Source organism: Bacillus rossius, chromosome 1, assembly GCF_032445375.1.
Source record: "Bacillus rossius redtenbacheri isolate Brsri chromosome 1, Brsri_v3, whole genome shotgun sequence".
In the NCBI taxonomy this organism is placed as follows: domain Eukaryota; kingdom Metazoa; phylum Arthropoda; class Insecta; order Phasmatodea; family Bacillidae; genus Bacillus; species Bacillus rossius.
Window position 1 is genome coordinate 174,328,697 of NC_086330.1, and position 24,652 is coordinate 174,353,348.

General features: G+C 36.0%; 1 protein-coding gene across 3 annotated transcripts in view; it reads left to right on the top strand.

Moving 5' to 3' along the window:
* LOC134527109 (chondroitin sulfate proteoglycan 4) overlaps nucleotides 1-24,652 on the top strand; it is a 530,625-nt gene that overhangs the window by 484,311 nt on the left and 21,662 nt on the right. For all 3 annotated transcript variants that reach the window (XM_063359458.1, XM_063359459.1, XM_063359460.1), the window contains 3 exons: nucleotides 15,490-15,945; nucleotides 17,641-18,702; nucleotides 23,989-24,471. In XM_063359458.1, coding sequence (XP_063215528.1) covers nucleotides 15,490-15,945; nucleotides 17,641-18,702; nucleotides 23,989-24,471 — 2,001 coding nt within the window. The remainder of the gene's footprint in view (nucleotides 1-15,489; nucleotides 15,946-17,640; nucleotides 18,703-23,988; nucleotides 24,472-24,652) is intronic.

The window sequence follows — 24,652 nt, forward strand, 5'->3', positions numbered from 1 at the left end:
TATTTACGTTACCGTTATTTACGTTTTCTCGTTATTTGCACTATATTCTTCAGGTCCCGTTTAGTTCCCATTTAATCCAATACAATACTTTATAACGCAAATTACGACTCAAAAATCAAATCCATCCCGCTATTTACGTCACGTAACAACCATAAACAACCAGAAAATACCGTGGGTACTTTAAGAGTAGATAAGATTAGCTAGTAGGCCTAAAAACGTAGTGAAAAACGTTACGTTTATAGTCGGCAATGAACATTTTAAATTGCAAAATATACATATTTTATAACATGAAAAGTTGCTTTTATTTCTAAACATGTAATAATTTAAGCCTAGGCGTGTAAAAGTCCGAGTAATTATAACAGGAGACAATCTAAAATGCACGAGGGAAAACGTAAACTCTTGAATGTATGAACGTGGCTGATTGTTAATTTCTGATACTGTATTTATGTCACAACTTAGCCGAAATACTGGTACGAGACAAACTTCACAAGATAAAATGAGCGGAGTCTTAGGAGAATATCTAAAATGCACGAGGGAAAACGTAAACTCTTGAATGTATGAACGTGGCTGATTGTTAATTTCTGATACTGTATTTATGTCACAACTTAGCCGAAATACTGGTACGAGACAAACTTCACAAGATAAAATGAGCGGAGTCTTGGTAACTGTTTTATACGTATTTTATAATTTCGGAAGTATTGTACAGTTGACGCATATTTCTTAAACTAACAATTTATTTCTGGGGATCGTAATTAATTAATTATTGGTATCAAGACATCAAGATGGACGTAAACTTGAACACGTAACGGCAGCGAGAAAACTGGTGCGTATACCAATAAACTGGTATTAGAACTGGACAAAACTGGTACACGGGAGGTGGAGCTTATATTTTTTTCCACAAATTAACGAAAATCATCTATGTTTGGCGCGTGATTGGCGTGTGCGTCACTAAGGGGCGGGTTACGCTACGGCTGACAAGTGATGGCAGCAATATAGTTTTTTCCATACATGTAATGAAAATACAGTTAAATTTTATTGTAACTGTTTCTGAGGGTAGTTTGAGGTCTACAGAATTAGGATTTGTTTTTTTTTGTCTACAAAATTGGGGGGAGTTTTACATGAGTATATATTATTACTCACAATAATGGTGTAAAATTTTACGTGTGGCTTTAGGTCACGTTCCATTTTATGGTTTTATTTGTTTAGTTAATGTTTAACATGACTGATTAAAAGACACGTATCTGGAAATACTTTTCAAGAAGCAACGATAAACTAAGTGCCAAATGCAAGACATGCAGTAAAAGTCTAAAAACAAGCTATGGCATCACATCAGGTCTCATAAGACATTTGAAGAAAGAATATGAGACGCAGAAAGAACTGTTACGGCCACTGCCTGTAAATACTGATGCTTCACCACCAGGTCCACCAAAACAAACACGTATTGAAGATACCTACCACTGGTCTCCTCATCATCCAAAGGCAAAACTCATGACAAGAAACATTGCTGAATGGTTGGCTGATTCTATTAGACACCTGCGAGTACTCGAAATTCGAGTTTCGAGTCGAGTTTTATAGTAATACTCGAACTCGAGCTCGTGGCTTTTCAACAACTCGAAATTCGAGCGAGCTTTTCTTGCACTCTACCTATAGAAAAAAAAGACTCTCATTATAAGGGAATAAAAGTCTTACAACACTATTATCCTTTACTTTATAATGTAACATGATCGACCGTATACATGAACACATCATTTTTACGTACCCGGGATTTACGAATTTCCGTGATGAATTTTTTTTACTTCTATAATTTTCCGCATAGTTTTAATGTATCACTTTCCTGCTTTATGCGGAAGTATTTCCCGCTTTATGCGGAAACATTTCCCGCATTTTACTGTAAAAAGCGTTTAAATTGTCCGGGGTCTCATCATTTACGCCATAAAATGTGTGATATAAAGTCCCGTTTAAAATTTTTATGAAAGTTCCTGCCAGTAATGGCGCACGTAAATATAAATATGAAGAAAAGACAAATGAACAACAACTTACGAAGAAATATGGATGATGTACCATAACTACAGTACAATTCCAATAGTTATCTTAAGATAATTACCATAAAAAGAACTAACGATTCTTTGTGGATACCATAACTACTGCAGAAGCATGATAGTTACCACATTTGCACTATAGTTGCCGTAATAACCGAGATGTGTATTTACCGTGATGGTAATGTATTTATTTAGGACATATTAAAAAAAAAGGATGTTAAATCTTGATATGTACGGTTGGCACATGTTGCTAAGAAATAATGCGATCTGAAAGAATGCAGTACTACTACGAAAAGTGAAAAGGGTACTAGTGGATTTTTAGGTTATGGCAGTCTCTTTCGTTTTTCAGTAATATCGGCCGAAAATTAACAAGAGTATTGGAAGTTGGCAGAAATGCCGATTCAACTAAATAATGTCAAAATCGGCTTCTTCAGTACAGCTCTACATTTGATGACATGAGTAAACATATTTCAGACTACAGGACATTGAAAAAGACTTTAATTTCCATGTAGGTTTATTGTGCGTAAGTTTTTTTTGCAAGTGTAAATTGAATTAAGTAAAATGCTTCTATTTTTATTACTTTAAATTGATTAAACTTAATGACAAGTTACAGATATTTGACACTAATTTCGAGGTTAAACAATTTGGTAAATATGTAGAGTAACGGTATATGCGAAAAAAAATGCTAAAAATCCGAAAATACTTTTATTCTATGCTCTTTCACTTCCTCTTTTCAAATCAACCGGCGGAGATAAGAAATTCCAAATACTTTAGGAGATATAGAATTTTTTAATTTTGCAATACAACACCTGTACAACCATTAGACCGACGCCATTTTTGTTATTTTGCCGTGTGTTCGTGAATGCGTAATAAATAAAATGGTCGATTAGGTCAGGTCAGTTACATTATTAATACTTTCAAACTAAGCGGACATAAAAAATAATGTGAATTAATTTCAATGGTTCTTTAGTTTTAAAGTATTTATAATGTAACTGACCTGACCTAACAAACCCGGACAATATCAAAATAAAAAATAAGACTTTAAAATTAGAAACGTTAAAAACCCACCTAAGTTGGAGGCGGGTACATTTCCTTTGCCATTAGAAGGAAATGATGTAGTCGTTCACCTACGTCGCGATACCTCCGACGGATTAATAAATAAATAAATAATCACGTATTGGTTCATTTGAATACTGGCCAATCACGGAACTGTCACGTGACAAAATTGTCCAATAAGAAACATAATAGATACTCGTAAACCAGAAACAATGGTGATCGCCGCATGAATACCCAGGTATTTTGATGAAAATTAAAAAATTCGATATTCCTAAAGTATTTGGAATTTCTTATCTCCGCCGGTTGATTTGAAAAGAGGAAGTGAAAGAGCATAGAATAAAAGTATTTTCGGAATTTTAGCATTTTTTTTCCGCATATACAGCGACTCTACATATTTACCAACAATTTTACTAAAGCATTCCAGCCACACAGGTTGCCAGCGAGAGATGCTTCTCATCTGCTGTAAACACCATCTCCAATCGTAGAGCTAATTTAACTCCTGAACGTGCAGAACAAATTATTTTTCTGCATGATAGATTGAAGAACAGAATTTAATACTCTATGACAATCTCTCTCAGAATTTTTGTGCCGAAAAGTGGAAATGTTGAAACAATGTGAATGTACTTTTCAAACAACATGATTTTTGGTGCTCAGTTAGTTGAAGCTCAGTAAGGACTCCAGAAAAATTGACAAGGATGAAATTATTCCAAAGTTATGTTACATTTACACAAACATATACGTACTTGTAAACTGTGGTTATGTTAGTTGGATTATATCAGTTACTAATGAACCAATGGAAACAGGTTAGATTCAATGGAAAACATGTTTTTTTTCCTAGCAGTGCAAATTATAAAAGCACTCTGTAAATAGTTACCCAAAATTAATAAGCCCACTTCATTTTAATACTTTATTCAAACATTATACCTACTAAGTTTAAGGTAAAAATAATTTCCCAAAAGTGTAACTGTATCACAAAAGCTCAAGCTTCGAGAACTTTCAAGTAGGCTCGCTCGAGCTTGGCTCAAAGTAAAATTCTTAGGCTCGCAGACCTCTAATGTAGGTCTATCTATTTAGTAGGCTAACAATGATAATGGTTTCTTTTTTTATTTCCATATTTTTCTCAAAAGTTCTCACATTTTATTACTCCATCACAGTAAATTTATGTGCAATAAACTGAAAAAAAAAAAACTCGAACTCGACTCGATACTCGCGAGTATTTTAGCAAACTCGCTCGAGCTCGACTCGAAGTGAAAATCTTCTGCTCGCAGAAGCCTAGATTCTATCCTGCCATACAGTGTAGTAGAAAAGAAACATTTCCAGAAACTCATGCAGTCAGCTCAACCATTGTACACAGTACCATCCAGAACCACATTCACCAGGAACAAAATTTCAAATTTATATGCCTCTGGGAAAACGAGAATCTCTGAGGAACTTTTTCAAGCCATTGCCAATGTTCAGTCGATCTCATTTTCTTGTGACTTATGGACATCACCTAGTGAGGATGCTTTCTTGGCATTAACTTATCATTTCATCAACAACTTTGCTCTTATAAAGTATTGTCCCAGCTATGTTAGTTTTTCAGAGAGCAACACAGCATTAGCATTAGGCAATAAAATTACTGATATTTTTAATTAGTGGAACATCATATATCATCAGTATATGTATTCCACCGTTTATTATTATTGACAATGTGAGAAACATCAAGTTGGGGTCTAGTCTTTGCAAAGCACCTCTTGACACACATGCAGTGTTTTGCTCATAACTTACAGCTTGCTATTAGTGATGCTAAAAAATCTCACGAAGGAATGACAGGTATGATAAAAAAAAGGCTTGTTTCATTGTAGGTCATTACAAGCACAGCATATCAGCAACTTGTGCATTTCACAAAATTCAAAAAGAAATGGGACTAGACAGACTAGATGGAATTCAGAGTACCTCATGGTTGTTTGGCTACTTAAAAATAAACTTGTTCTCACGAGACATCTAGCAGAGATAAATGTTGACAATCTTAGTGTGAGTGAGTGGCGACTTGTTGAAGGTTACGTAAAAATTCTTAAATCACTGCATGAAGCCATAGAAGATCTTTCTGGAGAAAGGATACCTACAGCTTCAATGGTTATTCCAGTTTTGTTTTCAATTGAGACATTTTTGAATAACTATACTGAAACTCGCTATAGTAAGTTAGGTCTGGTGTCACATTTTGTAGGACATTACATTTTGGACTTAAGGCACAATTTCCTTAATATCAAAGCGTAGAGCCATATTTTACAGCAGTGTTGTTAGACCCACGCTCCAAGGATGTTGTGTCTGCCAATGAAAAACAACTTGCTATGAACACTTTACAGCAAAAACTTGACAGTTTTCTAAAATAAGACACTGAATCAGGTAATGTGCTTGTTTAATATGAACACATCAACCTAATCATAACTTGTAAACAACTTGGTACATCTCACAGAAACATAAAGAGGGTAAAATCTTACTGTGGGCAGCTTTTATTAAATTTAATATTCTTTGGATGTAAAATTTATTGGGTGGTATTCTACAGTCCATAGCAGTATATCTGTTAATAGGCCTACAATATGGCTTTTATTATTTTCTGCAGTGTATAGATAAACAGCCTGTTTTCTTACTTTTAGATAGCATCTTAGATGTTTGTTAATGGTTTAAGATATTTTTCTCTTTATTTTGCAGGCACTCAAAAAACTGAATCAGCTAATGACTCTAGCCACTCCTCCTTGTGGCATGAATTTGATAATTTAGTTGCAATGTCTCTCTTAGGTGCTAATCCAAACACAGAGGTGATGACATTTTTAAATATGCCACTACTAGAGAGAACTGGACACCCACTGAAGTCGTGGGAACAAAATGAGATGATACTGCCCAATTTATACAAGTTAGCAGTGGCATAACTGGGAATACTAGCAATTGAAATTGCCTGTGAAAGAGTTTTCTCATCCACTGGAAATATAGTGTCTTCAAAGTGAGAATCTTTAGCCACCCAACATATAGAACTGGTTTTCTTGCTTGAAAACAGAACATTATATTAAAAGCCTTTCTTCCAAATAGATCACAAACAATTCCTCGAAAGATGATGCAACTCATAAGTGTAAAGAATGTCATGTACCTATATGGTTTATAGGGATGGGTTGAGTACACACTTTTATCGATTCCGATACCGGTACCGATTCCTAAATTTCGATTCTCGATTCCGAGTTATTCCAGTTTTAGATTCCTGGTAATTCTTGTCACATTATTAAAACTACTTACGAATTGAATGCATTATGTAATGATAATAACATGCATAAAGGATAATTATAAACTTAGTATTACATGTTCAGGTTTTTTTTTTCAATTACCAGTGAAGAAGCATCTTCACATAAAGTTTGTTTGCTAGTTCTAGGCTGTGCTCAAAAAAGTTCAACATTTAGACAGCGTTCTTTAACAGGCGATAACGCCGATAACATAACATCTTTGTTCAAAATGGGTTCAAAGGTAGCACTACTTTATTCTGTGGTACCTTTTGACTTAGTTGGTGCTGTAAACAAAAGTTTGTTTTTCTTCAAATAATCTGTTTTTTCTGGTAGTAATGTGTGCCGGGATTTCAAATGCTTCATTAAATTGGTTGTAAATTTGGAAGTACCGCCCCGTGAAATTTGCGCACTACAATGATTACAAATTGCATATTTGTCATGTTCACTATTGATGCAAAAATGTTCCCAAACTTTAGACATGTTGATAGAATATCAGACCATTCGCCAAGTAATTTTAAACGACAGTCGGCGAACATTTTACTAACAAACTAGCAAAACACTTGAAAATAGTTTTAGCAAAACAATATTTGTGCCAAATAAATAGCATATGCGAAACAATTCACAGTAAACTCAATAGCACGACGGTGAATTACTGTTTTCCTTTGCAAGTAATGAATACGAGCCTCTGTTGGCGGTATGGCCAGAGAATTCTTTAAAATCGATGGTTGCTTTCATTATACAATTTGTCCCATACGCAACGAATCAATACGTTTCAACTTGACTTTATGTTTTATGGCCACCAGAGGTTTTGTGGAGGCCTGGAGGCCATCATCCTTGAATGGATCACAACTAAAATGGTGACGGCACATGGTGTGATCTCGTTTCATAACCGTCACTTTCTTCACAAAAAAACAATGGACTTTTCTTAACTGTAAATAAAATTAATTAGCCTTTTTACAATTTATTTACGTCTAATACATGAGGAATAATGTTCTTTGATCGTGGAGTTTTAATTAGAGGTTAAACATGCCCGGTAACATTATTTTTATTTTTTATTTTTATTTGTATAAAATTAATATTTAATAACAATGAGCATTATTAGGAATTTTATGCGCATACTGCAGGTAAGATATATTAAAATAATTTAAGAAAAGCTCAAACGAAAATATATTACTACTGTATTTGCTTAACTTAACCGATACCTAACCTACCTTTCCCTTTTTTAGTACCCGATACTGAGTACCCAAATTTTTTAATAATCAGTGGTATCGAGGAATCGGAAAATCGAATCGACCCATCCCTAATTGTTTAGTTTCTTTAGGTTTAGCTCATGAAATTTGAGACTCACCAGTGTGGTATTTTTTTTTGTAACTTACTGTTGTAAAAATATTACAAAAATTATAAGTTTCCTCTCATACTCTATAGCTTATAATTTATTTTCTTTATTTTTCCTGATTTCCCGAGTGAAATCTGAATTTCCCTCCCGAATTTTTCCTGAAGCTCAATTTCCTTTCCTGCACACCCCTAGCTAAAATCATAGCACACTACAGCAGCACAGGGTGTGCCTGACGACCAACAGCATCCGATACTATAGGACACAAATTCAGGCATCATAGGTCTTGAACTCCAGCAACCATTTTATGCATTACGTAGTCGTTCGCAAACATAGTTACACAGTTCTTTCGCGACACGTGCAACGTCATCAAAAAATACATCATATTCGCTAAACTCCGGTTAAAAGTACTGTATTTACTTGCATAATGTCCGCAGTAATTTGGCTACGTTTTTGACAAAAAAAATGGGGTGCGGACATTATGAGGTGAAGTCCGAAAAAAAAATTTTTCCTCGAGATTTTACATGTTTTGTGTAGAGTAAAAAAATTTTTCTCTCATAATTAGTTAATTTGTACCCTGATTTTACGTATGCTCACGGTTCCGCGGATTGCATTAGTAAAATCGCTGCTTCGTAAAATTGGCACCCTTCCCTCGGCCCAGTTGAAAAATATTAATGGCGGCATACTACTTCGCAGAGCGCTGGTGACTGGCGACCCTCCGCAGCGGATGTGAGAAATGTGACAGGTGTCGAGATAATTGGGTGCCGGCGATTAGTGGAAGACGCCACTCATTTTTTTTTCTTCTCTCACTCGCGTGTGCGCTTTTATGCTCAGAAGCCGCAGCCAGCCTACACAAAATAAACGCTTTGCGTGAAAAGATATTTTTTTAATCTTTCATTGAGATGGCCACTAACGGCACGGGGCAGATGTCTAATGTCTGCATTAGCCGGCGCTGGCGAGCCTCCCACCCTGTACCTTGCCCACTGTGTTTATATAAAAAGTTACCGGCAGACGTCTGTGCATGCGAGTCCCCTCCTGCCCTGCTTGCCTGAAGCGGGGGAAGGAGTGCAGAGCATGGAAAAGGCTGAGCAGGAATTTTTATTTAATAAAAACAAAGCAGAGCCTTGTCTTCCAGACATGTAAGAATTTATATACTGTATGTCCATTCTGTTACAGCTGACGTTTTCTTTACGTTGCGTATCATATCTTACATGAAAACAAAATTAAAGCCTCAGCAAACGCGATGTTAGATAAACACGTTGAAAAATTTACATACATTAAAAATTACTACCTAACTTAGGTACCTAAAAAAATTGACACTGTTGTAGCACTCAGAAAATTACTACTAGGTAGTCTGCATTTTAACAACACTTTACGCCACAAAAAAAAAAGACAGTGACTAAAGAATGTAGCAGTCTTGCTCAACAAAGCTGTTCTATTCGACTTCAGATTTGTCACTGTCACCGTCCTCTGTATCGCTGCTCTCGTCGTCGTTATCGCTATCTTCCCAAATAGCATCATCTTCAGTCCCGTTGAGAGCAACGGTGATGCCAGTCTTTTTAAAGCTTTTCACCACCACAGTGTCAGTGATAAGTGCTCTACCGCTCTACCTTTCGCTTTAGGTTAGGTTAACCCTTGGTTCAAAGTGAGCAGAGGAAGCCCGAGGAACATGGGTTCAGCAATGTGTCATCCTGTAATGGCAAGTTTAAGCACAAAAAGGGCCGACTGAATATGCTGCCTAAGAACAATAGGTGCTTATTAAAGTATATATATTAAAGATCAAACAAACTTTATGCTGTAAAGAAATTTTGAGGGTTAGAAGGTATGAATAAAAAAAAATTAAGACATATATCAGAGGGCAGCCATATCACACTTTACTTTCTTTTTATATATATATATATATATATATATATATATATATATATATATATATATATATAAATATTATGAATTACAAAACACAAATTACAATAATAAATATAAACACTTTTTAAAAAACAAGTGACCTTTTTGAGTATTATTAAATCTCGCAATTGATAATAAATTTATCCCTGGGGCCCCAACTAGTTTATAACAGGAAAATAATTAATTATAGAGTACAATAGATTTAAACATTTTTTTTATATTCGAATTTGATTTTAACTTTAGCAGGTTAATGTATCCAAAAGAGAAATTTAATTGTCCGATTAATGCATGCTACATGCGGAGAACACAAGAGTAACTCTTATCTGGAGCACATCCTGAGGCCGTAGGAGAGAGGAGGGAAATGCACTCCTAGTTGAAAATCAGGTATTCATTTCAGTTCAGACACGGCTTGGTCACACCAGGACGCTCACCGCTAAACAACAGATGGCAAGTCCATAAATAATAAATGTATTATGAAAATAATACTTTAAACACGATCCTCAAAGGATTCGTGAAATAACTCACCCCTTCAGGCGGTTAGATGCTTTTAAGTTACTCCATAATACTACGATACACCAGAAGCTACAACTAAAGCATGTTTAGATGGCTGCCACGAGATGAAGAAGGCAGAGACAGCAAATTGCTAGGAATTTAGCCGTGACCAAAGAGTCACCACTGTATAGAACAGTGTAAAACAAAAGTTGTGTTCCAATATACATACCTATGGCATAATGCCTTACAAAGAAATACCTTAAATAATTAGCTATTTATTTTTCATTACAATATTGTAAGTTCAGAAATACATCACAAATTTCATATTTGATAAAGTAAAAGATTACAATCAATCCACTATAATTATATTATGTTATTATTTTATTATATTGTTATATTATTAATTTGTCTACAGTAACAAATATATTAGTAGATATAACTGATAAAAAAAATTAAGCAGCGCTTCAGTTTGCCTTAAAAAAAATATGAAATGAAATTGAGCATATGCCCAGCAAATGCTGAATAGTGGCACAGTGCCTAACTTTGTTTCACCCACATATCTGTGTTAGTGACTGTCTTTTCTGTCTGCCCCCTGGAGTGAGTTCATGACTGTTGTCTGCCATCCATTCAGAATACAGTCTACGTAAATGTCCCTTAAACGGCTTGTTTATAGAAACGTCTAAGGGCTGCAGGACAGATGTCAGGCCTCCCGGAATGACAGCTATGTCAGTCTTGCCATCACGGTCGCATTTGACGTCTTAAACGAGATGTGCTCGGAAACGTTCCCATACGAGTAGAGATCGTTTCTTGATAAGCGCACCAGGTCGGCGATCCCACACTGTTTTCAGCCAGTCTTTCATGAGTGGGGTGTCCATCCAGCCTTTCTCTTGGACATGTACATGCACACCAGATGGGAAACTACCTTTTGGTATCGTCTTCCTTTTGAAAATTATGTACGGCGGCAGTTTCCGCCCGTCAGCTGTCACCGCTAGCATAACAGTACAGCGCAATTTCTCATTGCCAGTTGTGCGAACGGTAACACTTGATACTCCCTTCTGACTTATTGTCGTACACTGTGGCATATCAAAATAAACTGGGGTTTGGTCCGCATTACCTATTTGCGAAAGCAGGTAATCGTGAGTTTTTCTTTGCCTAATCTCGAATCGCTAAAATTGCAGCAACTTTTCATTGTATTCCTTAGGCAACCTTTGGCTCAAGGATGTTCTGCGTCACAGAGAAAGGTTTTTTCCTCTCATAAACCGTGTGACCCATCCACGACTGGCCTTGAGTTCTGTATGTGGTATGTTCAAAGAACGAGCAATTTCCCAGGCCTTCACCTGTACCATTTCATGCGAGACTGCGCAGACATTATTTCTTAACTCGCGGATGAAGTTCAGAACTTGAGCGTCAAGCTCTGGAAACTTTCCAGTCTTTTGCCCCCGAAATGCACGTCTCATTGCATTTGTTGATTGTAACTGTTCTTTCATTTTTCGCCACTGCCGCACACTTTTCTCTTGGACGTCAAATTCACGTTTAGCTGCCCTGTTTCAGCAAAACGAACGACTTGCAACTTGAACTGTGCAGTGAAAGAATTGTACTTCCCCATCACATACCTACGCTAAAAATACTCTTGAAATAACTCTTGTCCTTAAAGTAACAACGTCGTTACGGGTCCGCTGCGTTTACAGTTATTTTTAGTACCTAGTACCTAGTCCAGTGACCTTTCCCTTTCCCTCTCCCAACGAACCGTGGTGGGAGTATTGAGAAGGTGAAACCGTGGGCATGTACCCCCACCGCTTCTCCGCTACCACCCCTACTTTGTGACATAGCGTGAGTTGCAGCTGCTTTGTCCACGCGTCTGCGCATGGGACGTGTACTGGCTTGTGCTATATATAGCCCATCCCCTTGCAACTCACGTGACGTCGCAGGCAGCTGACATTATGCGATGGCCGACATTATGCGATTAAATACGGTATTCTCGTGAAACGCGGGCAGCAGCTCTCGCGTCTCCCACGTCGGCCCATAGCTAACTATCACTTGTACACGCCTCCCCACCTCCACCACCTTCACTCAGAAGCACACTTGACAATCTTTTGGTCAAGACACACACAAAAGAAAATAGTTTTAAGATAAAATATAATTACTTGCCTATTAATAAGGTAGCCATACTAAAATATTAAGCTGTAAAATACCTAGTTAAAAATTAATGTAATAAAATACTCTAAAAATACTTCTGAGATAAAAAATACAACATAAGTTACACTAACCTGAAAGAGTGATGGAATGCAGAGCTACGGAATCGAGAGATTGTAATCAAGTGGTGTGAGACTGTGTGTGAACAGGTGCATGGTAAGGGGCGAACCACTGTTGAGCCTAGCTCTAGTGAGAAGTGCAAACTGTGGAACTTGACAGACATTGAGTGACTTGCGAATAAACATTTTTAATTGCCAGTGATTGGTGATCGCACATTTTAAGTAGAATTATTTATTAGTAATGTAATTATTAGTAATTAATAAAACTTTAATAAAACTTATTTGGAAAACTTAATAGGGCTATCCCTTATGAACCCAGTTCTCCCCACACATGTCGTAACAATAGATACAAAATTTGTGAAAAATATGTTCTACCAAATGTAACTGGACTAGGTAGTGTATTTTGTTAATGAACCTTTCAATATGAGACAATTAAAATGAATACAATTGTACAAATATAATAATCAAGATGCCAGTTGGGATTAGGATAGTCACAGTTTTTTGGTTTTAAATTTGTTTTCTAAATTTAAAAATAAGAAAGAAGTGTCATGGCCTTAAAAATATCATTATCAAAGTGCCTTTGCATTAACCATCTTTAAGAATTGTAAATTGTGTTAGTAATAATATGAGAAGAAATACTTTTTGTTGGCTTAAGTCATCTACATTGTGTGTAAAGGCAAGTTACCTATAGATTCTAAAAAAATCTTTAGGGAATTATTTTAACAAATTCATTCCTTACATAATTTCTATCAGAACTGTAATGCACTAAATGTTTTCGGTGGGTTCCAGTATCCTAAAATGCACAGCATGTGTATGAATTGAAGAAATGTACTCCTAAAATTTTCACTTTATTGTCAGAAACATGTGGCCTACCAGTTTTGTTATTGTGGCACTCAAAGAAATCATTCTCTTCAAAATTTATGTGTTGCCATGTTAATTTGTGGTTTCCTGAGCAATTTTTCTGTGAATCTGAATGGTATTTATTGCTTCTGAAAACTTTAACTTATCTATCTAGCTCACTCCACAGTTGTGAAACTAGCTAGCTTGATCACTCATAGATCGCTCATATTTGCTGTTTATGTATGTGTGGAAAAACATCTCGCTTAATTTCATGTACATATTTGTTAAAACAAAAGATATATCCCACAAAGTGGTCATTCCCCTAGCAATATTGTGGCATCCCTGTTAATTTTGGTATTTTTAACATTTGGTATTAAAATATTCTTCAGGATTGAAACTTCTGTACTCCTTTTTAACATATTGACATTCGCAATGGGGAATACACATTTGAAAACATAACTATGCCACTGAAAGCTGTTAAAGCATCTTTTGTAATGTGGCATGTGAACAGCAAAGAAAATGTATAGCGATACGTGCATTTAAAATTACAGATAAATTTTTATTGTGTTTTTTCCATTATAAAAACTTTTCTTGTTTACTATTTGAAAAAAAGGCAAGTGAATTAGACATTTAATCACTTCAAATACAGCATTTCATTAACAGATCCACATGTATTGTCAGGTCCATCAAGAGAGGCTAAGGGCTCAGAAGCAGATAATTTTGTTCAGCGCCCTCCTCATTACTTGAGACATAATTTTTCTAACTCTTTACAATTTAAGACAAAGGTAGACTGTGAACATTACTGTAACTATAAAAGTTATCTGCACTTATTGCATAACTTATAAGGTTTCCAATGATTTCTATAAGCAATTGATTTTTAATTTTTCCTACTAGTGTTAAGAAAATCTCACGCATTAAAAAAAAGAATTGCCGGGCCTCCTAGTAACCAGGTTTTGGGTATTTTGCCCTCCCTTCCGTCCCCCAGTCCCTGCCCCTTCAAATGACAGGCTTCAATTTTGTAGCTTAAAAATCAAGGAATTCTAATAACAGCTTCAGATTATCGGTAAATATGTAGAGTAGCGGTATTTTGCGGAAAAAAAATGCTAAAAATCCGAAAATACTTTTCTTCTATGCTCTTTCACTTCCTCTTTTCAAAACAACCGGCGGAGATAAGAAATTCCAAATACTTTAGGAGATATCAAATTTTTTAATTTTGCAATACAAGACCTGTGCAACCATTCGACTGTTGCAATTTTTGTTATTTTGCTGTGTGTTCGTGAATGCGTAATTAATAAAATGGTCGATTAGGTCAGGTCAGTTACATTATTAATACTTTCCAAATAAGCCGACATTAAAAGTAATGTGAATTAATTTTAATGGCAGTTTAGTTTTAAAATATTTATAATGTAACTGACCTGACCAAACAAACCGGGACAAAGGATGAACAGTAGGAACTAAAATGGTCGATTAGGTCAGGTCAGTTACATTATAAATACTTTCAATCTAAGCGGACATTAAAAATAATGTGAATTAATTTAAATGGTTGTTTATTTTAAAGTATTTATAATGTAACTGACCTGACCAAACAAACCGGGACAAAGGATGAACAGTAGGAACTCACGTAATTTTTTTTACTTATTACTTGTGCAACAATATCCAAATAACAAAAATATAACATTAAAATTTGAAACGTTAAAAACTCACCTAAGAGGCGGGTACAATTCCTTTGCCATTAGTAAAGAATGATGTAGTCGTTCACCTACGTCGCGAAAAAAAAAAATCATACTCGTAAACAAGAAACATTGGTGGCTGCATGCATGCATAGGTATTGTGATGAAAATTTAAAAATTCGATATCTCCTAATGTATTTGGAATTTCTCATCTCCGCCGGGTTTTATTAAAAGAGGAAGTTAAAGAGCATAGAATAAAAGTATTTTCGGAATTTTTAAATTTCTTTTAACAAATATCGCCCAACTATGAAAATTAAAAAATTCGATATCTCCTAAAGTATTTGGAATTTCTTATCTCCGCCGGTTGTTTTGAAAAGAGGAAGTGAAAGAGCATATAATAAAAGTATTTTTGGATTTTTAGCATTTTCTTTCGCAAATACTGCTACTCTACATATTTACCAGATTATCTTTTTTAAGAAAAGTTAAAGTATTTATGTTCAATGTACATCCTACTAAATAATCAAATATAAAATACATTTTGCATTGTTATTGTATCAATAGTATTTAGTAAGATAAAACCGTAAATGACTGTTTGTTTCTCAAGTGAGGAACACACAAATTGTCATAGCCGTGAACACTTGCTTGTTTCAGTTGCGAGTGTCAGTGCTGGATGTGCACAGCCCCACCTTGTACAGCTTCCGCGTGACGTTCACGAAGCTGGGCCTGGTCGGACGCCACCTGCGCGAGCTGCAGCTGAACGGCACGCGCGAGGCCTGGCTCACGCCCCAGCACCTGTCCTTCCGGACGGAGCCGCTGGCCACGGACGGCGCCCGCATCACGTACCGCGTGTCGCACGCGCCGCGCTACGGCACGCTGCAGGTGGGGCGCCGCCGCCTGCTGGCGGGAGACTCCTTCACCCAGCAGGACGTGGACGCATCGCGGGCGCGCTACCGCCTGCACCGCAAGGCCTACTCCCACGTGCGCGACGACCTGGGCTTCACCGTGTCGGCGCCCGAGTGCGCGCCCCTCGCCGGGAGCCTCGTGCTGCTGCACGTGCCCTCCGGGGAGACGCGCGGTCAGGTCCGCGCCACGTTGGAGAGGCTGCAGGCAAGTGCTGTTTGTCTAGATTTTATAAACAAATTTGTATAAAAGATATGATAGGTCTTTCTTATTCAGTATAATTTTAAAATGTAAAGTATATTAGCTACAAATTTTTTACACCCCAAATTTTTCATTTCATTAATTTTTTTATGTACCTATATATTTGATACCGTATAAATACTACACCTACCCCTCAAAGTAATGCTCTAATCGTTCTATTAAAACATAGCGCTAATGAAATCAGCGTTAATGAAATACAATTTTTTCCGTAAGAAAGTAAGTTAATCAAAATAATTTATTTTCCAATGAGGTATGCGTATGTGTGGCTGTTGACTACCATTTTAATCGAGACACTGCTATTGTTTGAATTTACAGTACAAACATATGCCTAAATACATTTGACATAAATTTAAACAAATATATATATAATAACATTTTGAGATTAAATAAACTAAAATTACATATTAAAAATTCATATGCCACTTTTTTTTACATAATAGGGCTTGGGCATAGCATTCCTAAGTAACCGCTAACAACTTTTCCGAGTTACAAAATAATAATGTTATTAATATGTGTGACTTATTTCAGTTCTAATAAGAATTTAAAAAAAAACACAAACTTAAAGTTTTCTATTATTAGAAAGATTTTTTAACTTGTTAACATAATTCCTGATAAGTTTTTTTTTTTAAATGCTAGTTTGCATTGATTTGCATCTAGCACATTCTAGTAGGCATGAGATAAACTAGCCCTGGAAGCTCCTAGCTTTACTTTCCAGAGATGCTGCTGACATGCGGGATGACATAAAATAAACGTCGGCTGAACACATGGGTGTTGTAGGAAATAAATACGCAATGAACGAACAAATAGCTTTTAAGGAAAGAATAAAATATTGTCAAATGATTCGTCACACTATTAATTCGTTGCATTGTATTTAATGCTACAGAAGTGCCATTGCCATTGTGCGGACATGAAAATAAAAATTTGCGTAGAAAAACAGTGCTACTTTGAATCTATATCTTCGTTGCTTCAAATCATGCTGTAATTTATGGGCATCATTACTTCATAACAGCGCTAATTGAACAGTGTTACTTTGAGGGGCGGGTGTAAATAGGTATATTTTTGAACACATTCATTTTCTGTAGACATAATCATTAAAATTGTACAATAGTCAAAAATTCTTACCGAAATTTAATAAAGGCTGTGTGTAAATTCAAAAATGCTAATAAAGCTAAATATTTTTTTTTTACTATAAATAATTTCATTATTTTTCCTACCCTCTCTAATGTAGAGCCTATGACCTGTAGTAAGGAACAATTTCAGCATTTGACATAGTGATTTTGGGAGAACCAAGTAAAACTGGAGTTTTAGTAAAGATAAATCAGTTTTGAATTTGAGTCTAATGTTTTTCCACTTTGACTCATTTCTCTGTAATTAAAGAAGTGGTTACGTTAATTGGAAATCTGCCATTTCCTTTGACCTGTCTAACAAAATAGCTTGTTGTCTGCTTGTTCATGTACTGTATGCCTGGTAATTTTGTCTCTTATCACAATAAAAAATATATTGTCAATTTCATTTGCATACTCTTAAATATATATTCTTGCTGGTCCTTCTCATTTCTTATTTCTGGATCAGCAGCCAATTGCATTTTGTTGCATCCACATAAATTTTAAATAAATTATTTATGGTTTTTTATTGTTCCAGGTGCCAGAAGGAGGTCGACAATCTTTGTTGCCGAACTACCTTCATCTCGAAACTCGCGGCATCACAGAACTGGTCTACAACGTGACGCATGGTCCTCACCACGGCCGTCTTGATGTCATGGATGTTGGATTGCTTACGGAGCTTCGTAAGAACACACAATATTTTTCGTCTCGAGAGCTGATGACCGAACGAGTTTTTTATGTACATGATGACTCAGAGTCAAGGCGAGATTCCTTTCACTTTGTTGCACTATCAAGTGAAGAAGAAGATTTCCAGTATGTTGGAGTTTTCCACGTTGACATTCTGTTGAAAAATGACAACATGCCAAAAAGGGCCATCGACAAAGTGTTCCACATTGTCACTGGAGGGGAGAAGCTACTGACGGGTCGTGATTTATTGTACACCGATGCAGACATAGATACACGACCGTCCGACATCCTGTACACGAGAAGAGGCATCCAGAATGGTGGCATTTACAAGGCTCTAGATCCATCGACACCTCTGTACGAGTTCTCCCAAGATGACCTGAATAATCGACGAGTTCTTTTTCGTCACGAGAATGAAGAATACGGGAAAGTGGGCTTATGGATTACCGACGGTCAGTTTTATGCCAATGGCGAACTGGAGGTGCGTGCCTCCCCACCGTTCATCTCGGTCTCCAATAACACAGGCCTGCTGGTGAAGCAAGGTGGCGTCGTGCCCATCACCGCCGCCAACTTGAGTGTCGACACCAACCTGAACCTGTGGGGGGAGAAGCTGGGATACGAACTGCTGGAAGGCCCGGGCCATGGACACTTGGAGATAGAGCACGAGGACAGTCCGCTACAGCGCTTCACCCAGCTGGACCTGGAAGAGGGGCACCTGTCCTACCACCACGACGGAGACACCTCTGCGACGGACGTGTTTCGGTTCCGGGCGTCGGCGGGTCAGACCACCACTGAAGGGAGAGTTAGTGTGAAGGTCTACCCTGCCATCTACTGGGAGGAACTAATAGTCGCCAGCAACCGTTCATTACACGTGGAGGAATCAACAAGCATTGTCATCACGCCAGCATCAGTTCAGGTACTGTTGAGAGAACACATTTGCTTACTATTTTATTACTTATTTATTTAACAAATTCTGAGTTTTTTTAAATACATTCCTTGTGGGTAAACATATAGAATAATAAAATGCTGTTTAATATTATCAGTTATTTACATTAAAGTACACAAAAAAATATAGATATATATTTATTTTATATTTTATAGTTTACTGTTTACTGTAAATATATAATGTTTTAAAAATTCAAAATATTATTTATGATTTTTATCTCGTAATGATTTTTTCATGACAAATATTGTTTGTTAACATCACTTACAATGCAAAATGTCTAAAACAGCATTTTAATATTTGATTGCTCAGTTTATGAAAAAAAATGTAAGTACAAAAAAATTAGTTTTTTACATCATTAATATTTCAACTACTTTTAATACATTAGGAAGGGTGGCCAACTGACAGGGACTATAAGGAAACCTTGAATTAGACGTGAATTTTTTTTGTGACAGGAAATTGGTGAGAAACCAGTGACTTTATAAAAGCCAAAAGGAATTATTATTTGTCAAGCAAGTTGAAAACAGCTAGTTAATAAACTGCTTAGTTGAAAAACTACACAAGCTGCCTACAAACTGTGCCACATATACCATTTTTGACCGCTGATGTTTAATACCCAACTCACATCATCAGATGTGAAAAATATGTCTTCTTTTTTTTTCTGAATAGTTTTACTGTCCTTAAGTTTTCACTCGCAGTCATGACTGCAGATGTAACACAATTCTATAAATACTGCATACAGTAATATGGGATTTGACATGTAAAAATCTAAAAATCCAGAGAAACAGAGAAAGTAATTTATGAATGACCCTTAAATTGTTGTACACAGAAATACTATACTGATAATGTCAGTAATTTTTTTTCCTCGTTGTAACTGTTATTACTAAAGTATCTGCCAGATTGCTATTCAGTCGTAACTTTTAATATGACTGAACTTAAACAGACAATCTGGTGACAAGTCTCTGTTGTCAACAGTATGCTTGCAGTCCAGACCCACACACCACTTGTTAACCAGATGCCTACCAAATCCTCGTAAGGCAGAAACAAGATTTTTGTTTGGATTCTCTAGTTGAAAACATTAATTCTCAACATTTGTCAGGAAGCTTAGTGGAAGATGGCTTACAAAATAATTTAAAAAAATACCTGTGTTCAAGATGGGGCATTTGAACCGGAGACCACGTGGCTAGATGTCAGGGCATTGAGCTGCATAACACAAGTACTGGCTTAAGTGTGAAAGAGTGGCACCTACAAAATTTAATAAAAGTGATATACTTTGCTATAAACTGACAGCAATGTGTGGCTTTTGTTATAATTAGTTTTAATTGCTGTTTTCATGTAAAAGACCTTGTAACTGCATCTAAATTGTTTTCAGGAATAATACTTTATTATAATTTGATTATAAATTTTCAAATTGGTAATTTATTTTTGTGTAACATTTGATACACTAACTGTTATTAACTATAATTCACTGAGAATACTTTGAAAAATCGTTTACCAATGAACCTTTTACCAATGGACTCATCAAGCAATGTAAACAAATTTCATGTTGAAACCACTGATGGGTACACTTTATGTTCGAATTTGCTTAACCAAGCCAAAAAATTTTCTTCTACTTTGATGGTGTTTACAGCTTCTGTTTTCTTTATTTTGGCAGACACACAATTCACAATAGCATTTAGAGTGGAATTGCCTTTGTCAAATTCCTTCACCATGCGAATATGTGTTTATCTTTCTGTAGATTCCTATCTACTACTAAAATAAATTCAACTCTATAAGCAATATAAAGACCTTTTATTTTTTTTGAGCCATCAAAAAATGGTTGATGATAAAATATTGTAGAACTACTTACGTATGTTTGAAAACACACCAGAATGGCAATGTATGGAAGGAATTTTTTTATTTTGTTTTCCAAGATGGTGTCAACAGATGCATAACTGCAAACGTTTTTATCTTTGACATATCGAATATACAGAGGTTTTTCAATTTTTATTTTACATTATTTGGATTTTAGAAATAAAACTTTAAAAGCAGGAAATGCATAATTCGTGAAATGTTATAAGCAGGATGAAAATGCATGTCCTTATGGGAAAAATATTGGAAATTCAAAAATATGACGTTATAAGCTTGAAAAAATTACAGGCAGGAACATTTTAACAGGGTTCTACTGTATCTTCCTTTTTGTAACTTCTGCTGTGTAAGCAGTGTACCATTATTTCTGTAACTGGTGATGTTTCCTGCCAGAAGTATTCAATTTGCTGCCAGATGGTGATTGAACCATGTGGTGTGCGGTTGCTTGTCCATTCTTAGTGCTCTTTGTTACTGCAAAGTATTGTAACCATATTAATCCAAGGACCTTTAAATTTGTGTCTGGGGTAATTAAGTGAAAAAAAATATTTTATGATTGCAGCATGAAATTCTTTCCACAGTTTTATGCAAAATTAAAAAAATGAGCATTTAAGATTCTAGTTTAATTTAAATGGATATAGACTCGGTGCTTATAAATCTTAGTCTTTCCAGGATCTAATATCGAAAACCAGAATATCACACAAAATTTTTACCTTTGAGTGTGTGGCCAATTAAATTCCTAGAAAATAAAAATAAAATTACAACTCCACATGTGAAGTTTATAGTGTAGAATATCAGGCAAATATTTCTTGTTTTAACGCAAAAGAACCTTCTCGGATTCCACTTTGAGCATCAACAGCTTTTCCCAACATAGCAAACCAGGGGGGGCGCACAAACCAGTCTTACATGAGCAGCGACGTTGTGACTCAGGAACTTTAGTTCATCATTTGGTCACTGACTTAGGTATTAATGATTCCCCAGTATTTTAAAATTACATGCCAAGCTGTACTATGTTTTTTGTCGTTTCTGTTTTTTTTTTAATATTATGTTTCTTTGATGACTGGTAATTTCAAATTAATGTTAAAATTGTTTGTTTAATTCACATATGCTTTTAAAATATCCTTCATATATTTCAGATATGCATAAATTTAAACACATGTTGGTGAAGGATGGCTAAATAACCTGTGATGAATCAAATTAGATCTGTTGCCAAAAATTTGTTAAATAGGCAAGATTATACAAAAGGGCTTAAGAACCTATAATACTATGTATTTTCTGCTTAAAATAATTGAGACTTGAATAGAAAAAATATTCATTTGGGCACAGCCTACAGGCATAGGTAAATTTTTAAGTACCTACATACTTCTTACAGAAATATTTTGGAAACTTCCATAAACTCGTGGAACATTTTAAGAACTTAATACACCCTACATAACATCCTATATGTTGGCCAATATTCAAAACAGAAAGATTTAACATTTCCTCATATTACATGCAGCGAAAATATTTTCACTGTTTTTAACTTGATGCATCCAGCATGGAATATCTTATCAAATTTCATATTATGCCTACTGAGGTGGTTATGCAATTATTTTTGACTTCCAAACATTGTTTTTCATCCTTTGCACTAATAGTGGTCGTATAAAAGAATTTTTTAGACAAAGCTTTAAGGTAATATTAAGATGATTATTAATATATTCAGAGAAATTGATAGTAAGAAAGTTTTAATTTTTATATTTTCAATCAATGTTTTTACAGTAATGGCTCGGTTCATTAAAATTTGTTCCAGCCAAAGGTTTTAGATAAAGTTTAGGACTTTTACAATACATTAAAATGGATTTGATAGTATATTTAAAAAAATTACATTTTGCTTTATACCCTTGTTTTACCACCACCCCTTGCAGCAATGATTTGTAATATATAGTTTACTTTGACAAAATTTGTCAACAATACCTATTTAAAACATTAAACAAAAATAGAAATTAATTCGACAGAGTGGACGGTATGAATGTTTTATTTATTTTCTTACATCAACCCCAATTTGTTTTAATACTTGAAGTAATGGTTTGTATTATCAAAAATTGTTTTAAACAATAGTTTTAGGTAAAAATTATAATATTTACAAACAATTCGAATGAATATGATGGAATGCTTATGAAGGGAGTTATGCATTTATTTATTCGACCCCTATTTATTCCACCCCTTGCAGTAATGGTTGGTCGTATAAAAAATTATTTCAGGCGAAAGCTATAAATAATAATTTAAGGTTTTACAATAAAACAGAACAAATTTAATAGTCAACTTTTGAGTTGACATTGGTTTTGGGGTCTTTGGACCATGAAACGAAAAACTATAAAAAAAAATTCCGAAATTTCCCACCATGGTAACGGCTACAATAGGTAGTATTTCTCTGAAATCTAAACAAAAAAAATTATTTAGCAATCCATTAAAATTGTTACTATTCCAACATTAATGCATATTTCATCACAGTCTATATAAATTTAAGTTTTCCAGTCAATCATGAACATTTATTATTATTTAATCTAACATCACTATTCAATATTTTTCATATGCTTGTAACACTGTTGCCATATGTCCACAGAGTAGCTGCTGAACAACTTCATACACAATTTTTATCATCTAGCACTGAAGAGATTCCTTCACGAATTTTCTTTTTGATGTCGGCCCATACCAGCTCAATTGGTTTCGGAACAGTATATTATGAAAGCATTGTTATGACATTGTGACCACATTTAATAATAAATGTGTATTTTTTAATTTTTTTTGCTTATGTTTACTAAAAGCAGAGAAGGCTATTTTTTTTTGTCACCCAACATGGATGTCTTGTTTTAGGAATGATAGGTACTGTTTATTCAATGAACAGTGTGATAACTGGTATTGTCCAGTATTACAGTTAATTTTTTTAGATAAATTTGGCAGTTATTTAGTGCTTTTTTAGTCACATTTGAAAAGTTTTTAAAATTTGTATCATTGTGGCAGTATCCAGACTTTTGTTTTGAATTATAAATAAACAAAAAATTTGGAAAAAATTTTGCCGCTCCACTTGCATGCACTACAATTCATCGCGGAATTTTCCCAGTAACCTAGTTTCCTTATCTGACTTTTAACAATAGACCATGAACATAAGTTTTGTCAACATTAACTACGGTTCTGGCAGCCTTATGTATTTCAAGTATTGGTATAATATAGCACCCTCTCCAAGCAACTAATATAGGTTTTCCAATCAAAACGTTTCTTGTAGATTGTTCAAAAAGCTTCAAAATTCTTCATTTTTCACATTTTTTAACTAATCTTATATTGATGGTGAGTTTTGTTACTCATTAGACATCCTGATTCGTCATAACAGTAACTAAAAGTAGACAACTCTATAGCTTGTTGTTTGTTGCGGGACAGGTGAAGCACCCGGGCATCCCGCCGACAGACGTGGTGTACTCTGTGACGGAGCACCCGGCATGTGGCTACCTGGAGCTGGACTCTGCGGGCGAGGAGCCGGCGGAAGGGAGCGTGGACGTGTTCGAGCAGGCGGCCGTGGACGAGGGCCGGCTGGTGTACGTGCAGGCGACTGCCAACTGCTCGCGCGACCGCGTCGTCGTGGACGTGACCAATGGCGTGACGTGGCTGCGCGGCCTGTGGCTGGACCTGGTGGTGGTGCCGGAGCACCTGTACCTGGCCGGGGGGGAGGTGGGGGTCGCGGAGGGCGGCACGGCGACCCTGCCCGCGGCCGCGCTCGCCGTGCTCACCGCGTACTACCGCGACTGCGTGACTGAGTACCACGTGGCACGGGGCCCCGTGGCGGGCCGGCTGCACTCCACTCGCGAGCCCGCCGGCTCCCTCGACAAGTTCACCAAGATGCAGCTGCAAGCCGGCCTCATACAGGCAAGCGCATCACCCACACACAATAAGAAATCTTTAATTTGGCATTCTATGGCTGGACTCATTCTTTTATCCGGCAACAATTTGGCTGCTCATGTTCAGAATTTTTTGGTTGAATTCTAGCTTTTGACTTTAGTCGTCAGGTCACATAACTGCATTGCTATCTTTTTGTTTGCTCAGAAAT